The following is a 19,031-nucleotide window of genomic DNA, read 5'->3' on the forward strand; positions in this document are numbered from 1 at the left end:
TTACCGCTTCAATCACGCATATTTAACGTTTATCGTAAAGTAACTTCATTCATCATGTGCAGAAATTCTCCAATTTCACATTTCCCCTCTCAGAAAGCTGAAAGGAAGTCGCTAACGAAAAAGATTGGAAAATACTGATGAATATAATTTTGAGTATTTCGGGATCAATAAATCGAATAACTATTCAGAATTATATTTAGAAAATATTAAATATACAATAATATATAATATTCGCTTAAAAACATATCAAATAATTTTCAAGTATTTTTATTCGTATCAATTGCTCCTATTGTGATTTAAAAGAAAGCATTTAAAAATTTTTTTTCTTTTAATACATCCTTTCATAATCGCACATGAACAGTTTTCCAATGCATCTAACAAAAAGAAAAAACTTGATACTAATGAATGCTTTGGTAATGGAAATCCCACAGTGATAGCATTCTTATGTGATAATCGATGAAATCAAGAGAAGCATAGTTGTTATTATCATAGCATTTACCTTGCGATAATCGCTAAAGAAAAAATTATATTGAGAATTTTGCAACTTGTCAAGCAAGATATTACATATCGATACTCGCTACATTGATTTTCTATATTACAAGTTACGCTGTCCTGTAACGATAATGATATGAAAACAGCATCATATATACCGAAATGACGTATGAAGTCATTTAGGTAAATATGACCTGATTAACTTTGTGTCGGATTATCGATTATTTAATTGATAATATTTTCGTTTATGAATGAATATAGTCAAGAAAAGCAATCTGTCACTATATCGAATAATTTAATAAAAGAACAGATTAAACGCAAGTTAAAGTTCAAGGAAAAAAAAGGCGGTGTGCTATTAAAGTAAACTTTTTTTCTTCACACCCTTCGGAGTATTACAGAGAACATATTGGATTTTCACTAAAGCCGACGTTATTAAAATCAATACCAAACAGCAATAAAGTTGTTAACGATCAGCATGACTTTTGATTGGTCTTTACAGCTATGCTTTTCATTTATAAGCGATACACGATCGACTGCAAAGTACTGCGTGTTTCCAAAATGGCCGAAACTTGTTTATTGTTTTTATTAAGTAGAGCGGGCATTCTTGAATAATTTTGAATGGAAAGTAACCGATAATTGTCAAGATAGAACAGCAAACAAATCGCGAGGAGGATTTGAATGACGTCACGTAACAGCTAATTATATAGTTAATTGATAATTCACTAGGATAACTTTAAGTATTTATATCCGAAACGTAACGAGGTCGTATCCTGCTAACTAAATATCTGACATTGTTACGTGATCCATGATAATAAGATTAGTTTCTCGGTCATTCGCTCGAGAAGTGCCAAAATTATTTTACTCCTCTTTCTTGACATATATCGATAATTAATTTTCGTTAATAGCTAATTAACGACCCGAGTTTAGGCACAGTTCTGTCACTTTATTATTTTCTAGGTTTATAATAATTATTAATAAACCTGTACATATTCTGTTTTTACATACTTTATTTTATATAGACTAATTATATATTTAAAAAAAAACTGAAACGTGTTAAATCAGTTTTTCCTGAAACATAATCTGAAAAATTTATGATAAATTATTTATATAATTAGTTTTCAGATAAATTTTTGGATTTTTTACAAAAGAAAATTATAAAAACAATGATTAATTATATACATAATCTAATATATCTATATTATTGTGATCAAAAAGTATCGGGAATGGCTCATTTAAACTGCGTGTGTATAAGAGGACGCTGTCGTCGTTTGGTACGACTTTCATCGATATCTAGCAGCAATCCGTACGTCATTGTCTGTTTTCGTTTGCAAATAAACGCTTGTTTTGGGTGTAAAAGATTTTTCGCGCCGGCGATTTTTCAAAATGCCGAGTATAATTGAACAAAGAACGTACATTAAATTTTGTTTTCTGAACGGATTTACTGCTACAAAAACGTTGGAAATGTTGCAAAAACCTTTGTTGACGATAGTCTATCAAAAACATGATTTTCGAGTGATACAAGATGTTAAGGAAGGCAGAGAACCCCTTGAATGTTGACCATGTTCTGGTAGACCATCCACATCAACTGAAGAACAACACAGTTCAAGTCAGATTTGGTGCTCAATGGTCGTCGTTTAACAATTAGGAACATTACTGAACATGATCCAGTATCATTTAGATCTTAAGTAATTATAAAAAGATCATCTGGGCTTGCGACGGGTCGGTACTCGAGTCGTCCCGAAAACGTTGAATTTTTTCCAAAAATAACTACGCGTTCGATTGGCCGAGGAAATGTTTTCTCGAGGCGAATCGTCTTTAAAACGCATCATTATGGATGATGAAACATGGATCTACGCTTTTGACACCGAAACAGCTCAACAATCAAGTGAGGCAAGACTAAAATGACCATATCAAAGTCAGTCAAAAATCAAGGTCGTGTTGACTGTTTTCTTCGGTGGTTCTGGTGGTCATCAAGAATTCCTTCCGACTTGCTAAACTGTCAACAAAGAATAGTTTGAGAGTTTTGCGTCGTTTGCGTGAAGCAATTCGTAGTGAACGACCCAATTAGTGGCGGGAAAACTCATGGATTTTGCACCGCGATAATGCACCCGCTCACAATGCTCTGGTTCGTGAATTTTTGGCCAAAAATTCAACAAATGCGGTTTTGCAAGCTCCATATTCACTCGATATGGCACCGTGTGACTTTTCCTGTTTCCTCGGCTAAAATTTCCGCTTCGTGATCACCGCTGAGTCGATTGATTCCATAACAAAATTCTGAAAGGGTTTCATGAAAACGTCTTTAAAGCATCTTTCGAGGATTGGAAAAAAAACATTGGCATAAGTGCATTGCAGTGGAAGAGGATTACTTTGAAGGGGACGAAATAAATTTTGATGAATAAATTCAAATCTTGCGTTTTTTTTTTGAACCATCCCCGATACTTTTTTAAATCACAGAGGTATATTGCTTTAAAATATTTTTTGTTGTAAAAATAATTTATAAATATTTTAAGATATTTATAAAATTAAAAATCAATAAGCTGTGGATTACTTTTAAACGTAAATAAATAAATTTTTAATAAACATTTAATGTAAGATATTTCATATATTTTTAACAAAAGTTTCTAAAAATTTTTATCTTTATGGTAACTATTACAGAGATTAGTGTTCAGTCTGTTTACAGATAAAGTCTACATATTTTGAGAAGTAATATCTTTTAATGGAATTTTTAATTCTTCAAAAATAAAACAAGGGTCGTAAACAATATAAATTTCTTAATATTTTATATTACAAAATGTAAACATTTTTACTTATAGTAAATTCTGGACGTTTTGATTTCTTAACACAATATTTTATACCGTTTCCTTTTATATATGTGATATATAGTATATCTTAATATATATATATATGAATATAGTATAGTATTATATAATTATATAATAATTATAAAATTAATTTTTAACCAATGACAAACTATACTTCTATTTTACATTCAAGGCTAAGGCTTTGAACTTAGAATGAGCTTGGTCTAATTCCCAACTCAATTCTATCGGGTCTTGAATGTAACAAAGAACTATCCCTCTCTGAAAATTAAATTTATAAGAATAAAAGCAATAAAAGTATCTGTTTCCACCACTTATCAAAATAAGTTTTAATTTATAACATTTTCATACCATTGTTATAGAAGCTAAATTTAGGCGATTCATTGGGTGAAGAGGCTAGGTCAAACAGTCCTGCTGGTGTATCTAGGGCTATTTTCAATATTTTTTAAAATTTTTGATTTATTTCCTAAATATTTTGAAATTTTGAAATATTTATCCAAAATTTAATAAGTAACTTTTTCTTGTTTTATGTAATAAACTCCACATAACAATGTTTAAAATTTGATTATGAATTTTATGAAAAGATGTTATCTTTTAACTGAAGAGAGTTAAGAGAGTTAATCTTCAGAAATTTCGAATTCTTCTTGTGATAAGTATTTTTTAAATAGGTTTTAAAATCATTTCCAAGTTTTCTAAAGAATTTATTCAATATTCTATGCATAACTTTTCAAATGTTAGCAGCTATTTTGCTTCTAACATTTGAAAAGTTCTCAGCCATGTAAATCCCAAGATAAATTTTTCGGAATAGTGTGTATGAAATTGATATAAAAATAGCTATTTCTAACAATTTTAAAGTTAAAAGTACTTCGAATGTTCATACTAATAAAACATCAGAATCATTACATTTTATAAGAATTTCTTCGTGCCATCAAAAATTTGATATCAGCTTAATTTATTTTTTAATAGGAGTTTTATAAAAATTTATTTTTATTTTTAGTTCTAAACCCTGTTCGATCTACTTGCTCATACAAATCTCTCAACGTGAAGAATGGACGTTATAAAATAAAAGGAAGAGGGAGACTTGTAAGATTTTCTTGCAATTATGGTTACAAATTATACGGTAAATCTTACATAATGTGCATTATCGGTAAATGGAATTTTCCACCTCCAAAATGTGTCAGTAAGTTATCGTTCATTAAAGAAATAAATTGAAAGCTTAAATTTAGCGTTAAATGTTTTGGCTTTTGTCTTTTTAGGAGACGGATGTTCGGATTTAATTCCTCCAATGCATGGTACTCTAATAGAAAAATATGAAGGGGCTGTTGCAACTTATGAATGCGATCCAGGTTATTCACTAAATGGATCTTCCACAATATATTGCGATGGAATTAAGTGGAACCATACAATACCAAATTGTGTAGGTGAGTGTATTTAGTCAAATTATTTTATTTAAATCACTTTAAAAAGAACATGGCTTGTCATTTTCGATTTAATTCTCCATTCAATTCTTTGTAAGTGCATAATGGAGTATAGGTACCAAAATAAGCCCATACAATAGATCATATATATAGATATATATATATTTTATTTATGTAAAAGAACTATTACGTAGAGTTGAATTTATATTAGTAAATTATCAGATGTACTGTACAAATAATAATACAATCAGTAAATTCACTTATATAAGACTTGTATTTACGGATAGTAAATTATGGAAGCATTTTATACGCTTTCCTTACATCAATTTCTATTTTTGCTTCCAGATAAGTTTATTAAACTAAAACAAATTTCATAACTGAATTCGAATTTAAATTTAAGTTAAAATTTTAAATAGTTACTACAGATGATCCTTTGACATTTTGTGATTTCGAAAAATCTGATTTGTGCGGTTGGACGCACGATCCTAGTGGAGATTTCTATTGGAGTAGACATCAATTTGCAACTCCTTCAGGCCACGTAGGAACAGGTCCTAATCACGATCATACTAAGGGAGCTGGAAAAGCCGGTATATATATATATAAAATTTTTTAAATTAAATTAAATAAACAATTATTTATAAAAAGATTTTAAACTTTCATATTCTCATCGTTAAAGGATATTATATGTATATCGAAGCTTCGAGTCCTCGAAAAATTAATGATACTGCAAGATTATTTTCTCCAGTTTATTCGCCTAATTTATCTACATCATGTTTCACCTTTTGGTATCATATGTATGGAACTACTATAGGTAATTATGTAGATTTTTTCTTTTTTACTTTTCTGAGAAAACAGTTCATAAATTGAGTTAATTTATTTTCAATAATTTATTATTATAAATAAATGTCACTCTAGCATACGTTTTTAATCGAATTTTCTCATAATAAATTATATAATTATTTCCCTAAGATAAATATACTTTTCAGGAATGAAATATATTTTGTATTTTTATCAAGATTATCTATATCATTGACATTATAAATTAAAATTCATTCATATGTTTCATAATAAAATTCACAATAACATGATGATAAAAGCTTTGAATTTAGAAAAAATATTTATACAGTTATATTAGACATAAGAGTATAATTTATGAAATATAATTCATTTATATATTATAACAGTATAAAATATTCTAGTAGTTAATTTATTGTATAAAGATAAATTCGGCTGAATATTATAGATTATATATTATAAAAACTTGTGTTGCAATTAAAATGCTATCTTTGTATCTGTTACAAAAATGTATTCACAAAAATCAATTCCAATTTATTATACAACTTAATTATACGAATGCTTATTTATAATTCCAAAATGAATATTCTAATCGATTATCTTGAGCAGAAAAAATCAATTGCGCTAATTGAAGATAATTACTGTCCATTCATAAATTCTTAATTTTATTTTTCGAAGAGGTAGTTTGAAACTATAAATTTTATAATTTTTTCTCGTAATATTTTTTTTTTGCGTAAAGCATTCATAAAATTATTGCATATATAAATTTTTACACGCTTTTCCACGATTGTTTCTTATATACAGGAGATCCAAAAGTCAGTTAACCACTGTAAAGACTAAGTTACAATTAATTAATTCAATTGTATTTATCATCTTGCTTCGCCAAACTTTGTAAAATAAAAATATGGTTTAAATTTGGTTACAATTTATTTTTACAAGTGTAGTTGAAAAACAATAAAACACGGTTAATTGACTTCTGATCCACTTATTATTTTTACTAATCTAAATCACATAATTGCTGTTATCTTAAACAACCTTATAATAATTCTTGTATTTTTTTCAATTTTGATAACGAATTCATTTAGACAATTATAATACTCTTGTGCATTGATTTTTTTGTACAATTTAATACATATCTAGAAATTATTACGTGCACTTCCTAATTATTTTTACATTTTCTTCCTTATCTTTTATTGTTGCTGAAAACGGAATTAATTCACGTGAACATAAAATTTCTAAAATAACAGTTAAATTAGTTGTTATTTACTAATTTTCTTTCTACTACATTATTAGATTGTTTTCGTGTAAAATACTTAAAACGTTTGATAAAATAATAAATTTATTTTCATTAGATAAATGTTTTGTTTTTCGTCAATTTTCGCGTTCATATTACAAGAATTCGACATCATTTCGGAAAAATCACAATTATCTTTATCTATCTGACAATAAGAATCGAGCAATAAAATCGCTTATGTCAGTTTTCTTCTGTATCAGATTACATATGTTACTTCTCATAGTCTCATTTCTCTAGAAGCCAATTTTATGACAAACATTATTTTCTGTAATAATAAAAACAATAATTCAAGAGATTCGTATAACATTGTTTTACGAAGAGCCAAAAAAATTTTTGATAATAAATTGTCGCTCTATTTCGACTAAAGTCCTTTATTGGCTATTTAATAGCATAATTTAAGGCGCGGTTCAACTTTATTAATATCCGAAAATGCATCGAAATGACGAACAAAATTAGTAATAATTCATAAAAAGTTAGGCACAGATTCCGATTTAATATGCTTTAATCTTTATTATCTTTCCTTTTATTTATTAACGTTATATAAGTATCTTTATTCATTGAGATACGATAATCATTATCCCTAATTAAGTATTTGATGATTGTTAATTCTAACATTTTCGCAATTAAACTAAATAATAATGCGTACAGGATGCTTTTGAAAGCAGATTATTCACTCATACAAGTTTTATTTTATGATGATAAATACGTAATAATAAAGAAGTGATTTTTTTTCTTATACGCATATAAAAAGAACATCAAAATAGTTTAAAAAATAATTAATTTGTTCAGAATTTTTAGATGAATGCAAAATTTTTGTTGAGCTGTCTTATTTTAAAAGTTAATTCCTAGAATTAAAATTTAAGACAGAGAGAAATTTAATTTATATATATTCACATAAAATAATAATAGCGATATTAATGTACGAATTTTTAAAATTATAAAATTTTAAAAATTCTTACATTAATATCGCTATTATTTTACTCTTATGAGTAAAAGTGCTTCATAAATTATTATACATACGCATGCATATATTTATATTTATATAGGTTTTTTACTTTATTATCACTACTATCCCATTATATTTTTGTCAGAACTACTATATAATAAGGCAGTATGTCAGAAACAGAGATTGGTTTTCCACAAAGAACTTTATGAAGCATATTTTTCAAGTGCCAAAGCAACTTTCTTTTTTATATAGATAGATATATAAAGGGTAGAGAAAAGGAAAAAAAAACTTAAAATAACCTTGTCTGTGATACTTTTAAACGATTTTTTTCCCCTTCCAGCATTTCAATTTCATTTACCTATGAAGCATGAATAATATAATATTAAGAGAATGTCTTTCTAATGCATAACGAATGCGGACTAAAATAATAAAAAAAAAGAAAAGTCAGATAAAAATTATGTTGAGAGATGTCACATTTAAATATTTACACTATTTCTTCTACATTTCTTATTTTTTGTTGACTTTTAATCTTTGTAATATCATACATTTAAATGTAATTAATGTAAATTTTATACATACATAAATTAATATAAACACTTATTATACATTTGAAACAGTATTACCACTAGATTTAATCATCAGAAGTTTATGGATGTGTCTTAATTTCTAACGAAAAAAAAGCGTTTAGAAATAATTAGAAAATTAGTTTAATAATATAAAAATTAATTAATACTTTTTCAATTTGTGAGTGAAATTATCTCAAAATTAATTTATTTTAATGAAATTAAAATTAGCTGAAGTATAAATAATGAATTTAAAGATAATATAAAATTCATTTTCAATTTTTTTCTCATGTATAAAATTAAAAAATTGTATTTTTATTCCATGCTTATTAATGCATTTAATATCCATAAATAAATCTATATAAAATTTTACTTTAGGATATTAAACGTATTAATATGTGAGTATCTGTAAGATATATATTTTACATCGAGATTACTTTTAAAATATATAGGGTGGTCTCAAAGTCAGTTAACCGAAGTTATATTTTTAAGAAATTATCCGTGATTCAGTTGCTTCCAATAAAGCAGCCGCAGCTGTTTCAAATCAGTTTAACAGTTCTTAAAAATATATATTGATTAACAGATTTTTGGGCAACCCTGTGTAATAATGTTAAGAATTACAATTTTTAAAATCAATATTTTATGCTAAATCGATAGATACTGTTTTATGATCGAATTTAGTTTTAATTTATGTACAGTATTTATAATTATACAAATTATTTACTGTATATTTTATGGAATTATTAGGATCTTGATAATATGTTTATGAAATATATAAATTTAAATATTGAATTGTTGTAAGAATAATGTAACATTCGTTCTAAACATTATGTTGCTTTTGCAGTTTTCAAAGAAATTTTCAACTGAAGATCTTTAATAAAATATTTGGAAACAAATTGATATTTTCTGGAGCTGAAATGAACTATTATAGAAAATAGACGGTTTTAAAGTGTAATCGGATCCTGTTATCTAAATTATCATTAATAGAAAATCTTGTCAATTATTCAAATTTCATTCATTAGATACCATTCTGTAATTATGATGACGATGATAATAGTGATAACTAAAACTTATTATCTATACTTTTCTATCTTCTGCCTAATTATCTTCGGAAATAATTTACGGCAAGAAGAATTTTGATAGAGATTATTAAAATAACTCATTTAATTCCTCCGAACAATCGATGATAGTAATAATAATTATAATAAAGTGTTATGATTAATTATCAATGACACCCTACATGTTTTAGGTTCTCTACTCGTTTATGTCAAGACTGAAACTGATAATCTCCCAAGTCTTCATCCAGTTTGGCAAAAAAATGGCGATCAAGGAAATGTCTGGCTTAAGGCCACGATACCTATTCATCCTCTACACGATAAATTTCAGGTAGGCTACTCTTATCTTATTCTAGTCAATAATATTGCTAAAGGACACAAATTCAAAAAATCATGTCACGGTAAAATGATCACATATTAATATTTATTATCTAGTACACGTATTAATATAATTATCGATAGTGATCACAATTTATCACTGTTTATGTTATCTTGATTATTATTAGATTACCTAAGAAGCCGATCGATTATACATATTTTAACAGTAGAGTATATTTAACCACGTATTATTTTATCGAAATATCAGAGTTTAGGAATTTGATTCACGCCAATATCTTCCCACTCGTATAACAACACTAATATAAACATATTTTACTAAATATTATTCTCGTTAGTATTATGAATAAAGTTTTAAAAGGTCAAGTAATACAAAGTATATTCAAAATTTCACGAAGCAAATAATTTATGAAGTTAATGCTTCTCAAAACGAAGTTATGCTAGCGTAACAGCATTTTCTGTCATTAAATTCAAGCATTAAATCTTTTCTATCTATTATTTATCTAAAGAAAAAAATGGATTTTTTCTTATTTACTATAAAATAAGTGTATTTTATCATTCAAATTTTCTGAAAATAAACATTACATCACTCGGGTATCTTTGTTTGTTGCTTAAATAACTCATAAATCATTATTCAATATGAGTTTTATACTATATTTTTATCCATTTCTTTCCAAAACTTTATTACCTTAACATCAAAATGTATAGCTTTTACACACTTTAAAAATTGTTTCAATACACTTATCTCTAAAAAGAAAAAATTCTATTAAGCTCATACAACATATCGCTTAGTAAATTTAAAAACAAAAATAGTCAAGAAAAACAAAATGATAAATTTTCGCTTTAAAAAAGTATTAGTTTTATTTTTTTTATCAATTTTCTTTTTCAAATATTAATTTTAGATCGTTATAGAAGGTGTTAGAGGCGAAACTTACATAGGTGATATAGCAATTGATGACGTCCATTTGCAATTTGAAAGCTGTCAAGATAGTGAGTAGCAACATTCTTTAATTATCTTACGCTATTATTTATTTTCCTAGTATCGAAATTTTGTGTTTTACTTTTCAGATAATATCACTTCTTCCTGTAAGGGTAGATGTGGTCAAAATGATGGAGCAGCTATTTGTAATTGTACTTACGAATGCATAGAAACGTTAAGCTGTTGTGACGACTACTTTATCTGCATTCTTGAAAAACAAAATGGTAATTATCAAGGTATGCATTTTATTTTTTATTGAACTTTTGATTTTATTTATTTATTTACAGTTACTGCTGCTGTCACTACGACTAGTAGTACTACCACCATCTTCAGTACTACTAAAACTACGGTTTCAAGTACAAAATTATCGAAAGAAGTAAGTCGTTAAATTGTTCAAAAATTAAAAAAATTAACTAACTTTTTCAAAAATTAATTGTTTCGTCACAGACAACTTTCAGCCAAACCAGCAATACAACTTCAGCTATTGATGAGGTCATGACTTTAGTGTACGCAAATACTGATGACGTAAGCGTTGCAACTACCAATGGCGAGCGTGCATCCACGGAGATCAGGTCATCGTCTGAAGACAAAACAACCGAACGACCAATCACGTTGCTCTCTACCGAAGCCGTGACGAATACGCAAACTCGAGTGACGTTATCGAATGATGTGTACCTTACAGAGAAGCCAACCCGCTATCCAAGAACGAGGTGGTGGATTAAAAAAAATAGACCAAGTAGTTTAAAGAGAAGTGCTTTTCAAAAGCCGTTAGTGGATTATGTAGCAGTTGGAAGTTTTATAGGAGTATTAATTTTAATTAGCGCACTTATAATTATGATTTATTTTTGGAGAAGGCGTCACAAAAAACTAACCGAAGATTCCGATTTGAGATACTTACCGGATAACGAAATCATTGAATATTGTGAAGATAGAAAGCATAACATTGATACGATTTGAACAGGCTTTTTCGATTGAAAAAAAAAGCATTTTTAATTATATTTATCTTAGAATTTTGAAAGAAATTTTTGTTTTTCTACATCTTATTAAAGTAACGTTAGTTTATATTTAAAATACTTCAGTATCTTACACAATAGCCTATGTAAATAAACGCTTACTAATAAAAGAAAAAAAAAAAAAAGTCATATTATACATATAGCAAACGTGGCTTAAATTTAATGACTTCGTGACCGTCTTTTCGTTTTTTTTTTTTTATATGTGATTTATTCACGTGATGCCAGGCATTTATCTTATGTAAATTCATCTGAAAGCTTAGATTCTTTCGAGAAAAGTTCTTCGGCAAGACTTACGAGTTCAATTCTGCATCGGGAAATTGTTTTACCTAACTTTTGAAATGGAAAAATAGTATTAAATTGTCAGAATATTAAATTTCTAACCCCGGGCGATCATCTGGAAATTTCTTAAAAGTTACAAGCTAATTTTAAGATTTGGAAGGGGAAAAGGGGAAAAAATAGAATCGATCGATATTTACGAAAGCTTTTGATGATTGTAAATTATATTAAACTCGAATACATTTTGTGTTGATCAAAATCAAATGAAATAAAACAGATCCACGTCTTTAGTAGTGGGTGGGGTAAGTGGTCACAGGTGTGGTCCTTCTGCGGTGATATATTAGACACACCTAGATCAACTCTAGTGTATGAATAGTACATCGGTATTAGGTTTGCTAGAGGCTATCTTTTAACGATAATTATTGTATCTCTAGTAGTGTGTAGCTATTGACATAGTGCGTTTGTCCTTCAAGGGCGGTCATCTTCATCACTAAATTAAACTCTTACAAAGAGTAAAATGTCATTGAGAAATGTGACAGTTAATGAAAGTAAAAATAATATAAAAAAAGCTAACTCCAATCTAATTAATACATTTCATTGAAATTCGTGTCTAAAATATCAATTTTGCTCCTCTCAGGTTGTATTAATTAAGAATACGCCATTAGATAAATGGAAAATTACATTGAATAAATTAATTACACGAATTAACTTTTTCAAAAAAGTATTAATTTATATATGAATAGACATTTTTAAATTATTAATTTCTTTAACTCTTGGGACAATTTTAAGATTTTATGCCAAGGGATAAATATAATTACATCTAAGATAAAACGTGGAAAGAAGTCAGATGTAGCAATCAGCTAATGCTTTTCAATTTACTTAAAGATTGACTGAGAGGTGTTAATGGAAGACAAAAGCACTCGATTGTTACAAAAAATTATAAGAATTGTCTAAAAATTATGTATATAGGCCTATATATGAACTGTATTAAGTTTAATTATCATTAATCAATAATATTTTGTATTTAAGGCTTTAGAAAATTTATTTCAATCATTTTAAATGAAAATTTATCAGTGAACATTTAACTTTTAATGTAGCTGAATTAGCTAGCAATCATCATCGTCATCATCATCAGTAAAATTGAAGCAGTGCATCTTGTAGATTATTAAATCGATAAATAAAGATTAAAAACAAGAAAAAAATAATCAAACAGGAAACATTCCTAAAAAATCGATTTTATCCGCTTTAATTTTCATTATTATGGATGAACACTTGTTTACAATAACTTTTTTTTTCTGTCTATTTTGCTTGTTTTGAATCAATTTTAACTTAAAATGATGTATCAAATCAATAAAAATGTCACTTAGATCACTCCGAGATGAAATTTAACGAACAAAATATCGAGGAAGCAATTAAGATTAATTATGTTTAAGAATACATTTTATGTAAACATTTAATTCTTAAATAATTAATTCACTACGCATTAACTCAATTATATAAGAGATTTTTCGTTGTAACGATTTGAAAGGTGCATCTACAGGAAAATCAATTGGCAACTGGGTTTCTTTATAGATGCACTTGCAAATCGGTATAAGGAAGAGTGTCTGTTACGGGAAAACCATTTTATTTTGTTATAGATGCGGTATGAAAATCGATATAGAAGACTCCGTTTTAATTATAAATATTTAATTTATTTTACATATTCAAATTATAAGCAGATATATATATATATACTCACACATTTTTACACACACAGTATATATGTATATGTAAATATAATTGTAACAAGTATGGCGAAATTGATTTTCNTTCTTCTTGCAATGTTGTAACAAAAGTCATTGTTTTGTCAGCATTGTTTAATATTGTTTTTATTCAAATTATTATATTGTTTTTCCTTCTTCCTTCAGTTTGTGTTCTTCAGCTATCAAAATATTAAAATAAATTACATCACCACCATTGATAAATATTTATAATAGTCTCTCTTCTTTTCAATTAAGTTCTTTAAAATTTATCAACCTTTTAAAAATTTTATTGTTTTTAATTTTTAAGAGTAAAGTCACTATTATAAAAATGTAAATATCAAATTTTTATATTTTTTAATTGGCTTTTTAAATGTCATTTAACAGTTTGTTACACAAGTAAAATATTCATTTTTCTTAAATATAAATGTAATTATAAATTCTTCACTCTAATTTACGGCTATAAAAAACAGTTTGATTATCCTGTAATTATAATCGTAAATCATTATAAAGATGATACGTCTAAGTAATTACACTTGAAACATCTCTAATATTTTTTAGTGCTATTTTTTTAATTAGCTTTCATCTTAAATACAAATTAGATAATAAATTATGAAGCTTTTGATACATGTATATATATGAAGACGTACTAAATCAATACTTATTACTCGGAGGGAGTTGTGCTTTGTGACAAACAACGGAAATATTGTAAAGCTGTTAAGCATTCTTCAAAATATAGATAAGACTCTCATCTTTCACTGAACTGTATGCTATCTGCATCATAAATATCCTTTAGTGTTTTACAGTTTTCAAAGCTTTTATGCACACACGCACACTCACAAACAAACACAGATACGAAATATACGACTTAAAATTTGTTTGAGAATACGATGCCAGCTAGAAATCTTCAAGCACATCTTGTAGATGGGGCCAGAATTTAAATTTTTATTAATATTACTTGAATTTTCTACTGTTCTAGATGGATTTCTAGGTACTAAAAGTGGAAAACTCTGTTTTATTTTATAAACATTGAACATTACTAGATATCTTATCACAGATCAGAGGAGGAAAGAGAGGCATTAAAGTGAAAGATATCAATTTTTGTCTTCAGTCACACTATCTTATCTGAAATAAACGAGTCAATACATACTCTGAGAAACTGATATAAAATGATTTGAGAGAAAAATTACTTAAAATGAAAGAATATGTTTCAAAGAAAATCGAAGTGAAAAATTCTGTTTCGAAATCTTAGAAATTCCGATTTTTCCAGAATTTTATGTAGGCCTAACTAATCACACCATTCGTTTCGTGATTTGCGTGCTTGTATGTTAATAAAATTCCGTGAGGTCAACGAATAAATAATCACGTGACAATTTTTATCTTTGTCAAAATAGCAAATTTTTTTATAAAACTGATCTTATCTTATTTCTTTTTAAAGAAGATTATTTAAAAATAATTAAAACGTCGAGCTGCCGCGCAGTGAAGAATGATTTACAGGAGCTCAAATATCAACGAGAGCAATGGCTACGATAAAAGAACATAAAATTAAGAAATAATTATTATCTACGGAATATAGCGTCATTAATTTTCTACACAAACTTTAAAAATTTATTTAAAAGCAATTATAAAACCTCAATAAATTTATAACTTATTTATTTTTGACACGCAGCATCGATTGTGTAACAAGATCAAAATATAGGAAGAGGAAATTATCTAAAGTTTTGAGAAGAGAGATGAAAAGAAATTTTGGATATAAGCCAGTTGTGTGTTAGCTACACTTTTGATCAGGCATCGAGGAGACACCACAAGCGATATGCGACTGTGCACACTAGAAAGCAGACATAGTGCAGGTTTTACTCCAATCGTTCAGTGGCTCCACCTTCGTCAGTCAGACAAGTAGCACAGTCTGGAAAAGCGACAAAGCGGGATGTGTCACCGATTGAAATATCAGAAAAATCTTAAAGCCACCTGAAAATAGACAATGTGCCTGGATTCATCATGTTAACTAACGTGTGGACGATACTGTGGTTAACAACTTTAACGCATTCTAGGACAGTGCTGCATATAGGTGGTTTTTTCCCAACTACGGAAAATCGTGTAGAAGGACACATTGGTCGCGGTGTTATACCTTCTGTCAATCTGGCTTTGCAACACATCAATAATAGCCCGAGATTCTTGAGAGGATACAAACTGGAAATCTACTGGAATGATACCGAGGTGAGTGAGTTTCCAATAAGTTTTATTCGCCAAACATTAACACGTGTTTAACTAATTAATGGGATTAATATAACCATGCATCAATTAACCATCGATATGACTGATTAAATTACGTTTAATTAAATATAGTTGCATTTGAAAATGGTATTTTTTTTTCCTTTTATCGCTGTTGGAAGTCGCGCGCTTGCAAGTGAAGTGTCATTTACAGGGGCTCAAAGAAAATTTTTCTTCCGCTAGATATATATATTTTTCCTTTCCATCTTCTCTAAAAACGTTCTCCTTTTGTATATATGTTTGCTTTTCGTGTTTTTTTCTCAATATTTTTTTTATATTTAATTTTTGCAGCGCAATAAATGATAAACAGAAAAGAGAAATATCAATAAATCAAACAAGTAGAGTTGTTGTACGTTTTAACCGGTAATGCCAATTGTACGAATGTAATAACCATGTTCTGAATTTATAAAAATTGATTTTTTCAAAATTTATTTTTGTTGTAAACATTAAAAATACGTCAAAACATGCTACATGAATATTAATTGCGTTTCTTTTCTATTAGTATTCTCTTTTAACCTCATGATATATTATCATTATCTATTTCACACTTCGATTATTGTACAAGTTTTACATCGTTTAAATGCTAAATATAGCTTTAAGGTCTCTTCTTTTCAATTAAGTTCTTTAAAATTTATCAACCTTTTAAAAATTTTATTGTTTTTAATTTTTAAGAAGATCAACAGATGGAGCCATAAAAAAAAAGTCTTTTAAAGTATTTAGGACGAGCTGAGAAAATTTATGAATCTTCTTTGCACTCAAAAATAATCAATAATTTTTAGAAAAATTTTCATATTTTAAATTTGAGATTAACGCGTATTTAAAAATATATATAAAAATTCATAGAAAATTTATAATTCTTTAAGAAAAATTGTTATTAAATGAATATAAAAAGCAATATAAAAAATGTTAAAATATTCATTTAATTTAGAAAAATCATCTTAATTTTCTTAATAATAATAATAATAATAAATTATTTCTTAATTATTTTTTCTTTAATTAGTTCATATGATTAATTAATTAATTCAGGAAAATGTAAATTTTTCGATCCTTGTGCAGACTACATCTTGCTTTGTATAAATGTTTCGCTCGAATTTTAAGAAAAACGAATCTAAAATAAAATAAAATGGAGAAAGAAGATAAAGAAATGATCTATCAAGACTTGGAAGGAGGGACGAAAGAAGAAAAAAAAGTCATTTGGCGGACTCCAAGTTAATCTCCAAGCCCAGTGGTTAGATGGTTAAATTGGGCTTGAAGATTAATTTAGACCCCGCTAAATACGTCATACAACTAAGAAGAAAGAAAAAAAAAGTAGAAAATATGAAGAATTTCATAAAGACATGTAAGAAATATGTTTTAACCTTGAAACTTTCAATAATTATATAAAAAAAACACTTCTCAATATTAAAAAATAGGATATTTTTATATTAGTTTTTTCTTCTTACGTATAAATTTTAAATGTTAGTTAACGATATATACGTCAAATAACTATTTTTAACATCCGGTTTATAAAATTCTTCACAACCAACCAATAGCAAAAATGATTCTTTGTACGTCATTCCAGTCTCTCGACGTCAGTTTCAAACTTTCAATTTTATCCAATAGTAAACGTATTCTTGTTGACGTCACTCCAGTGCCTTTGACGTCATTTTAAATCAACCGATAAGAGATTCGAGTCTCCGCGCCTCATTACCCCCTTTGACATTTTTGAAAATTTAACCAATAGCGACAAACAATTTAATCTCGATCCAAATTACATTAATTGAAGATGCCAAGAAATTTTTAATTTAATATTTACCGTTATAACGTATTATTATTATTATAAATGTATTTAATATACGTTTAATTAAATTAAAAACGCAAGTTTTGAGTAACGTATTCTTTCGCCCTGCATAATCCAGCCGCATTACATCCGACTTCAATTTATAGCGCCGAAAAGGGGAAAAATAATTCTCTTAACTTTAACCCGATTACGCTTATTAAAAACAATTAATAACAATTTAATAATATTAAAAATGTAATTTACTGATATACCCGTCCGATGTTAGCGTTAAAAACACGCTTAGCGGCAATAGTGAAGCTTTAAAAATAGCGTTGATCCAATAAAATGCGATTTTGGTTTGTAGCTAGCAACAGAAAAAGAAGTGGAGAAACGTTTGCCAGCTGTTGTAACAATAGCTGACGTCTGCTTTCCTGTATGGAAGAGGTTTTTCTTTCCGAAGCGAAAGGAGTTGAATATTTTCAATTAAATATAAACCATTAGAGAAAACAGTTTTGTCTTAAACATCCATCAAGAACGTTTGTTTTCTGCTAAATTATTTGGGTTTTAGTGAGTTTTATCACGAAACCAGGCTTCAAAATCTCTAATAAACTTAACAATTTAGATTATTTTTCCATAGAAATTGGCAAATTTTAGACGGATCGAGCGCTTGTTATGCGCGTTATACGTCGTTAATTATCGCCTGTCTGGACTTCTACCTGTTATACAGGTGACTATAAACTGACAATACGTTAATAATGTTCGCCAATAATGCCTATATATACAAATATACTAATAATATTCCCTCAAATGTAGACTAGATGACTTTACATTGACAGTAAGCTGATGATTATGTTAGCTACTGCAAATTACTGATTATGTACTAAAGAGAGAATCAAGTCGCCACTATAAACGCATTAGGCTATATATTTTTATTTAAATATATTAAAAAAAATTTTAGTAGTAGTAAAAAAATATGTATTTTGCATCTAATGAATAAAATTGATATTGGAGAGAAAAGAAAACTAAAAATTTTCTTCAAGAATTTTACGCTAATTTAAAATATTAGGAATTAGATTATTTATTTTTTTATTTACAGTGCAGATATTACATAATTGCATGTAATGGCTGTAAGATAAGCAAATAAAATTTATCCATTGGGTGGAAAAATATTAAAAAATCTTACATAAAACACATTTATCAAACTGTGAACGTAATTTTTTTTACATTATTTCTTATAAATATTTAAACTTTCACGTTCCGAATTACCCCATTTCTC

At 27.5% G+C, this 19,031-nt stretch overlaps 2 protein-coding genes across 3 annotated transcripts in view; both read left to right on the plus strand.

The window, feature by feature from the left end:
* Positions 1–12,632, plus strand: part of LOC111615091 — a 20,633-nt gene extending 8,001 nt beyond the window's left edge. The window contains exons 3-11 of one of the 2 annotated variants that reach the window (XM_023356485.1): positions 4,309–4,491; positions 4,568–4,732; positions 5,146–5,316; positions 5,406–5,540; positions 9,577–9,713; positions 10,621–10,708; positions 10,787–10,921; positions 10,985–11,073; positions 11,145–12,632. In XM_023356485.1, coding sequence (XP_023212253.1) covers positions 4,309–4,491; positions 4,568–4,732; positions 5,146–5,316; positions 5,406–5,540; positions 9,577–9,713; positions 10,621–10,708; positions 10,787–10,921; positions 10,985–11,073; positions 11,145–11,654 — 1,613 coding nt within the window. In that variant the 3' untranslated portion in view covers positions 11,655–12,632. The remainder of the gene's footprint in view (positions 1–4,308; positions 4,492–4,567; positions 4,733–5,145; positions 5,317–5,405; positions 5,541–9,576; positions 9,714–10,620; positions 10,709–10,786; positions 10,922–10,984; positions 11,074–11,144) is intronic. The other variant, XM_023356494.1, reaches the window with a different exon arrangement.
* A 2,308-nt stretch (positions 12,633–14,940) lies between these two features.
* The window catches only part of LOC111615076 (gamma-aminobutyric acid type B receptor subunit 2-like), a 50,827-nt gene continuing 46,736 nt past the window's right edge, over positions 14,941–19,031 (plus strand). The window contains exon 1 of the mRNA XM_023356474.1: positions 14,941–15,942. Within this exon, the coding sequence (XP_023212242.1) occupies positions 15,724–15,942 (219 nt within the window). The 5' untranslated portion in view covers positions 14,941–15,723. The remainder of the gene's footprint in view (positions 15,943–19,031) is intronic.

The sequence above is a fragment of the Centruroides sculpturatus genome, unplaced genomic scaffold (assembly GCF_000671375.1).
Source record: "Centruroides sculpturatus isolate CEXI.00-Female unplaced genomic scaffold, Cexi_2.0 scaffold167, whole genome shotgun sequence".
NCBI lineage: Eukaryota > Metazoa > Arthropoda > Arachnida > Scorpiones > Buthidae > Centruroides > Centruroides sculpturatus.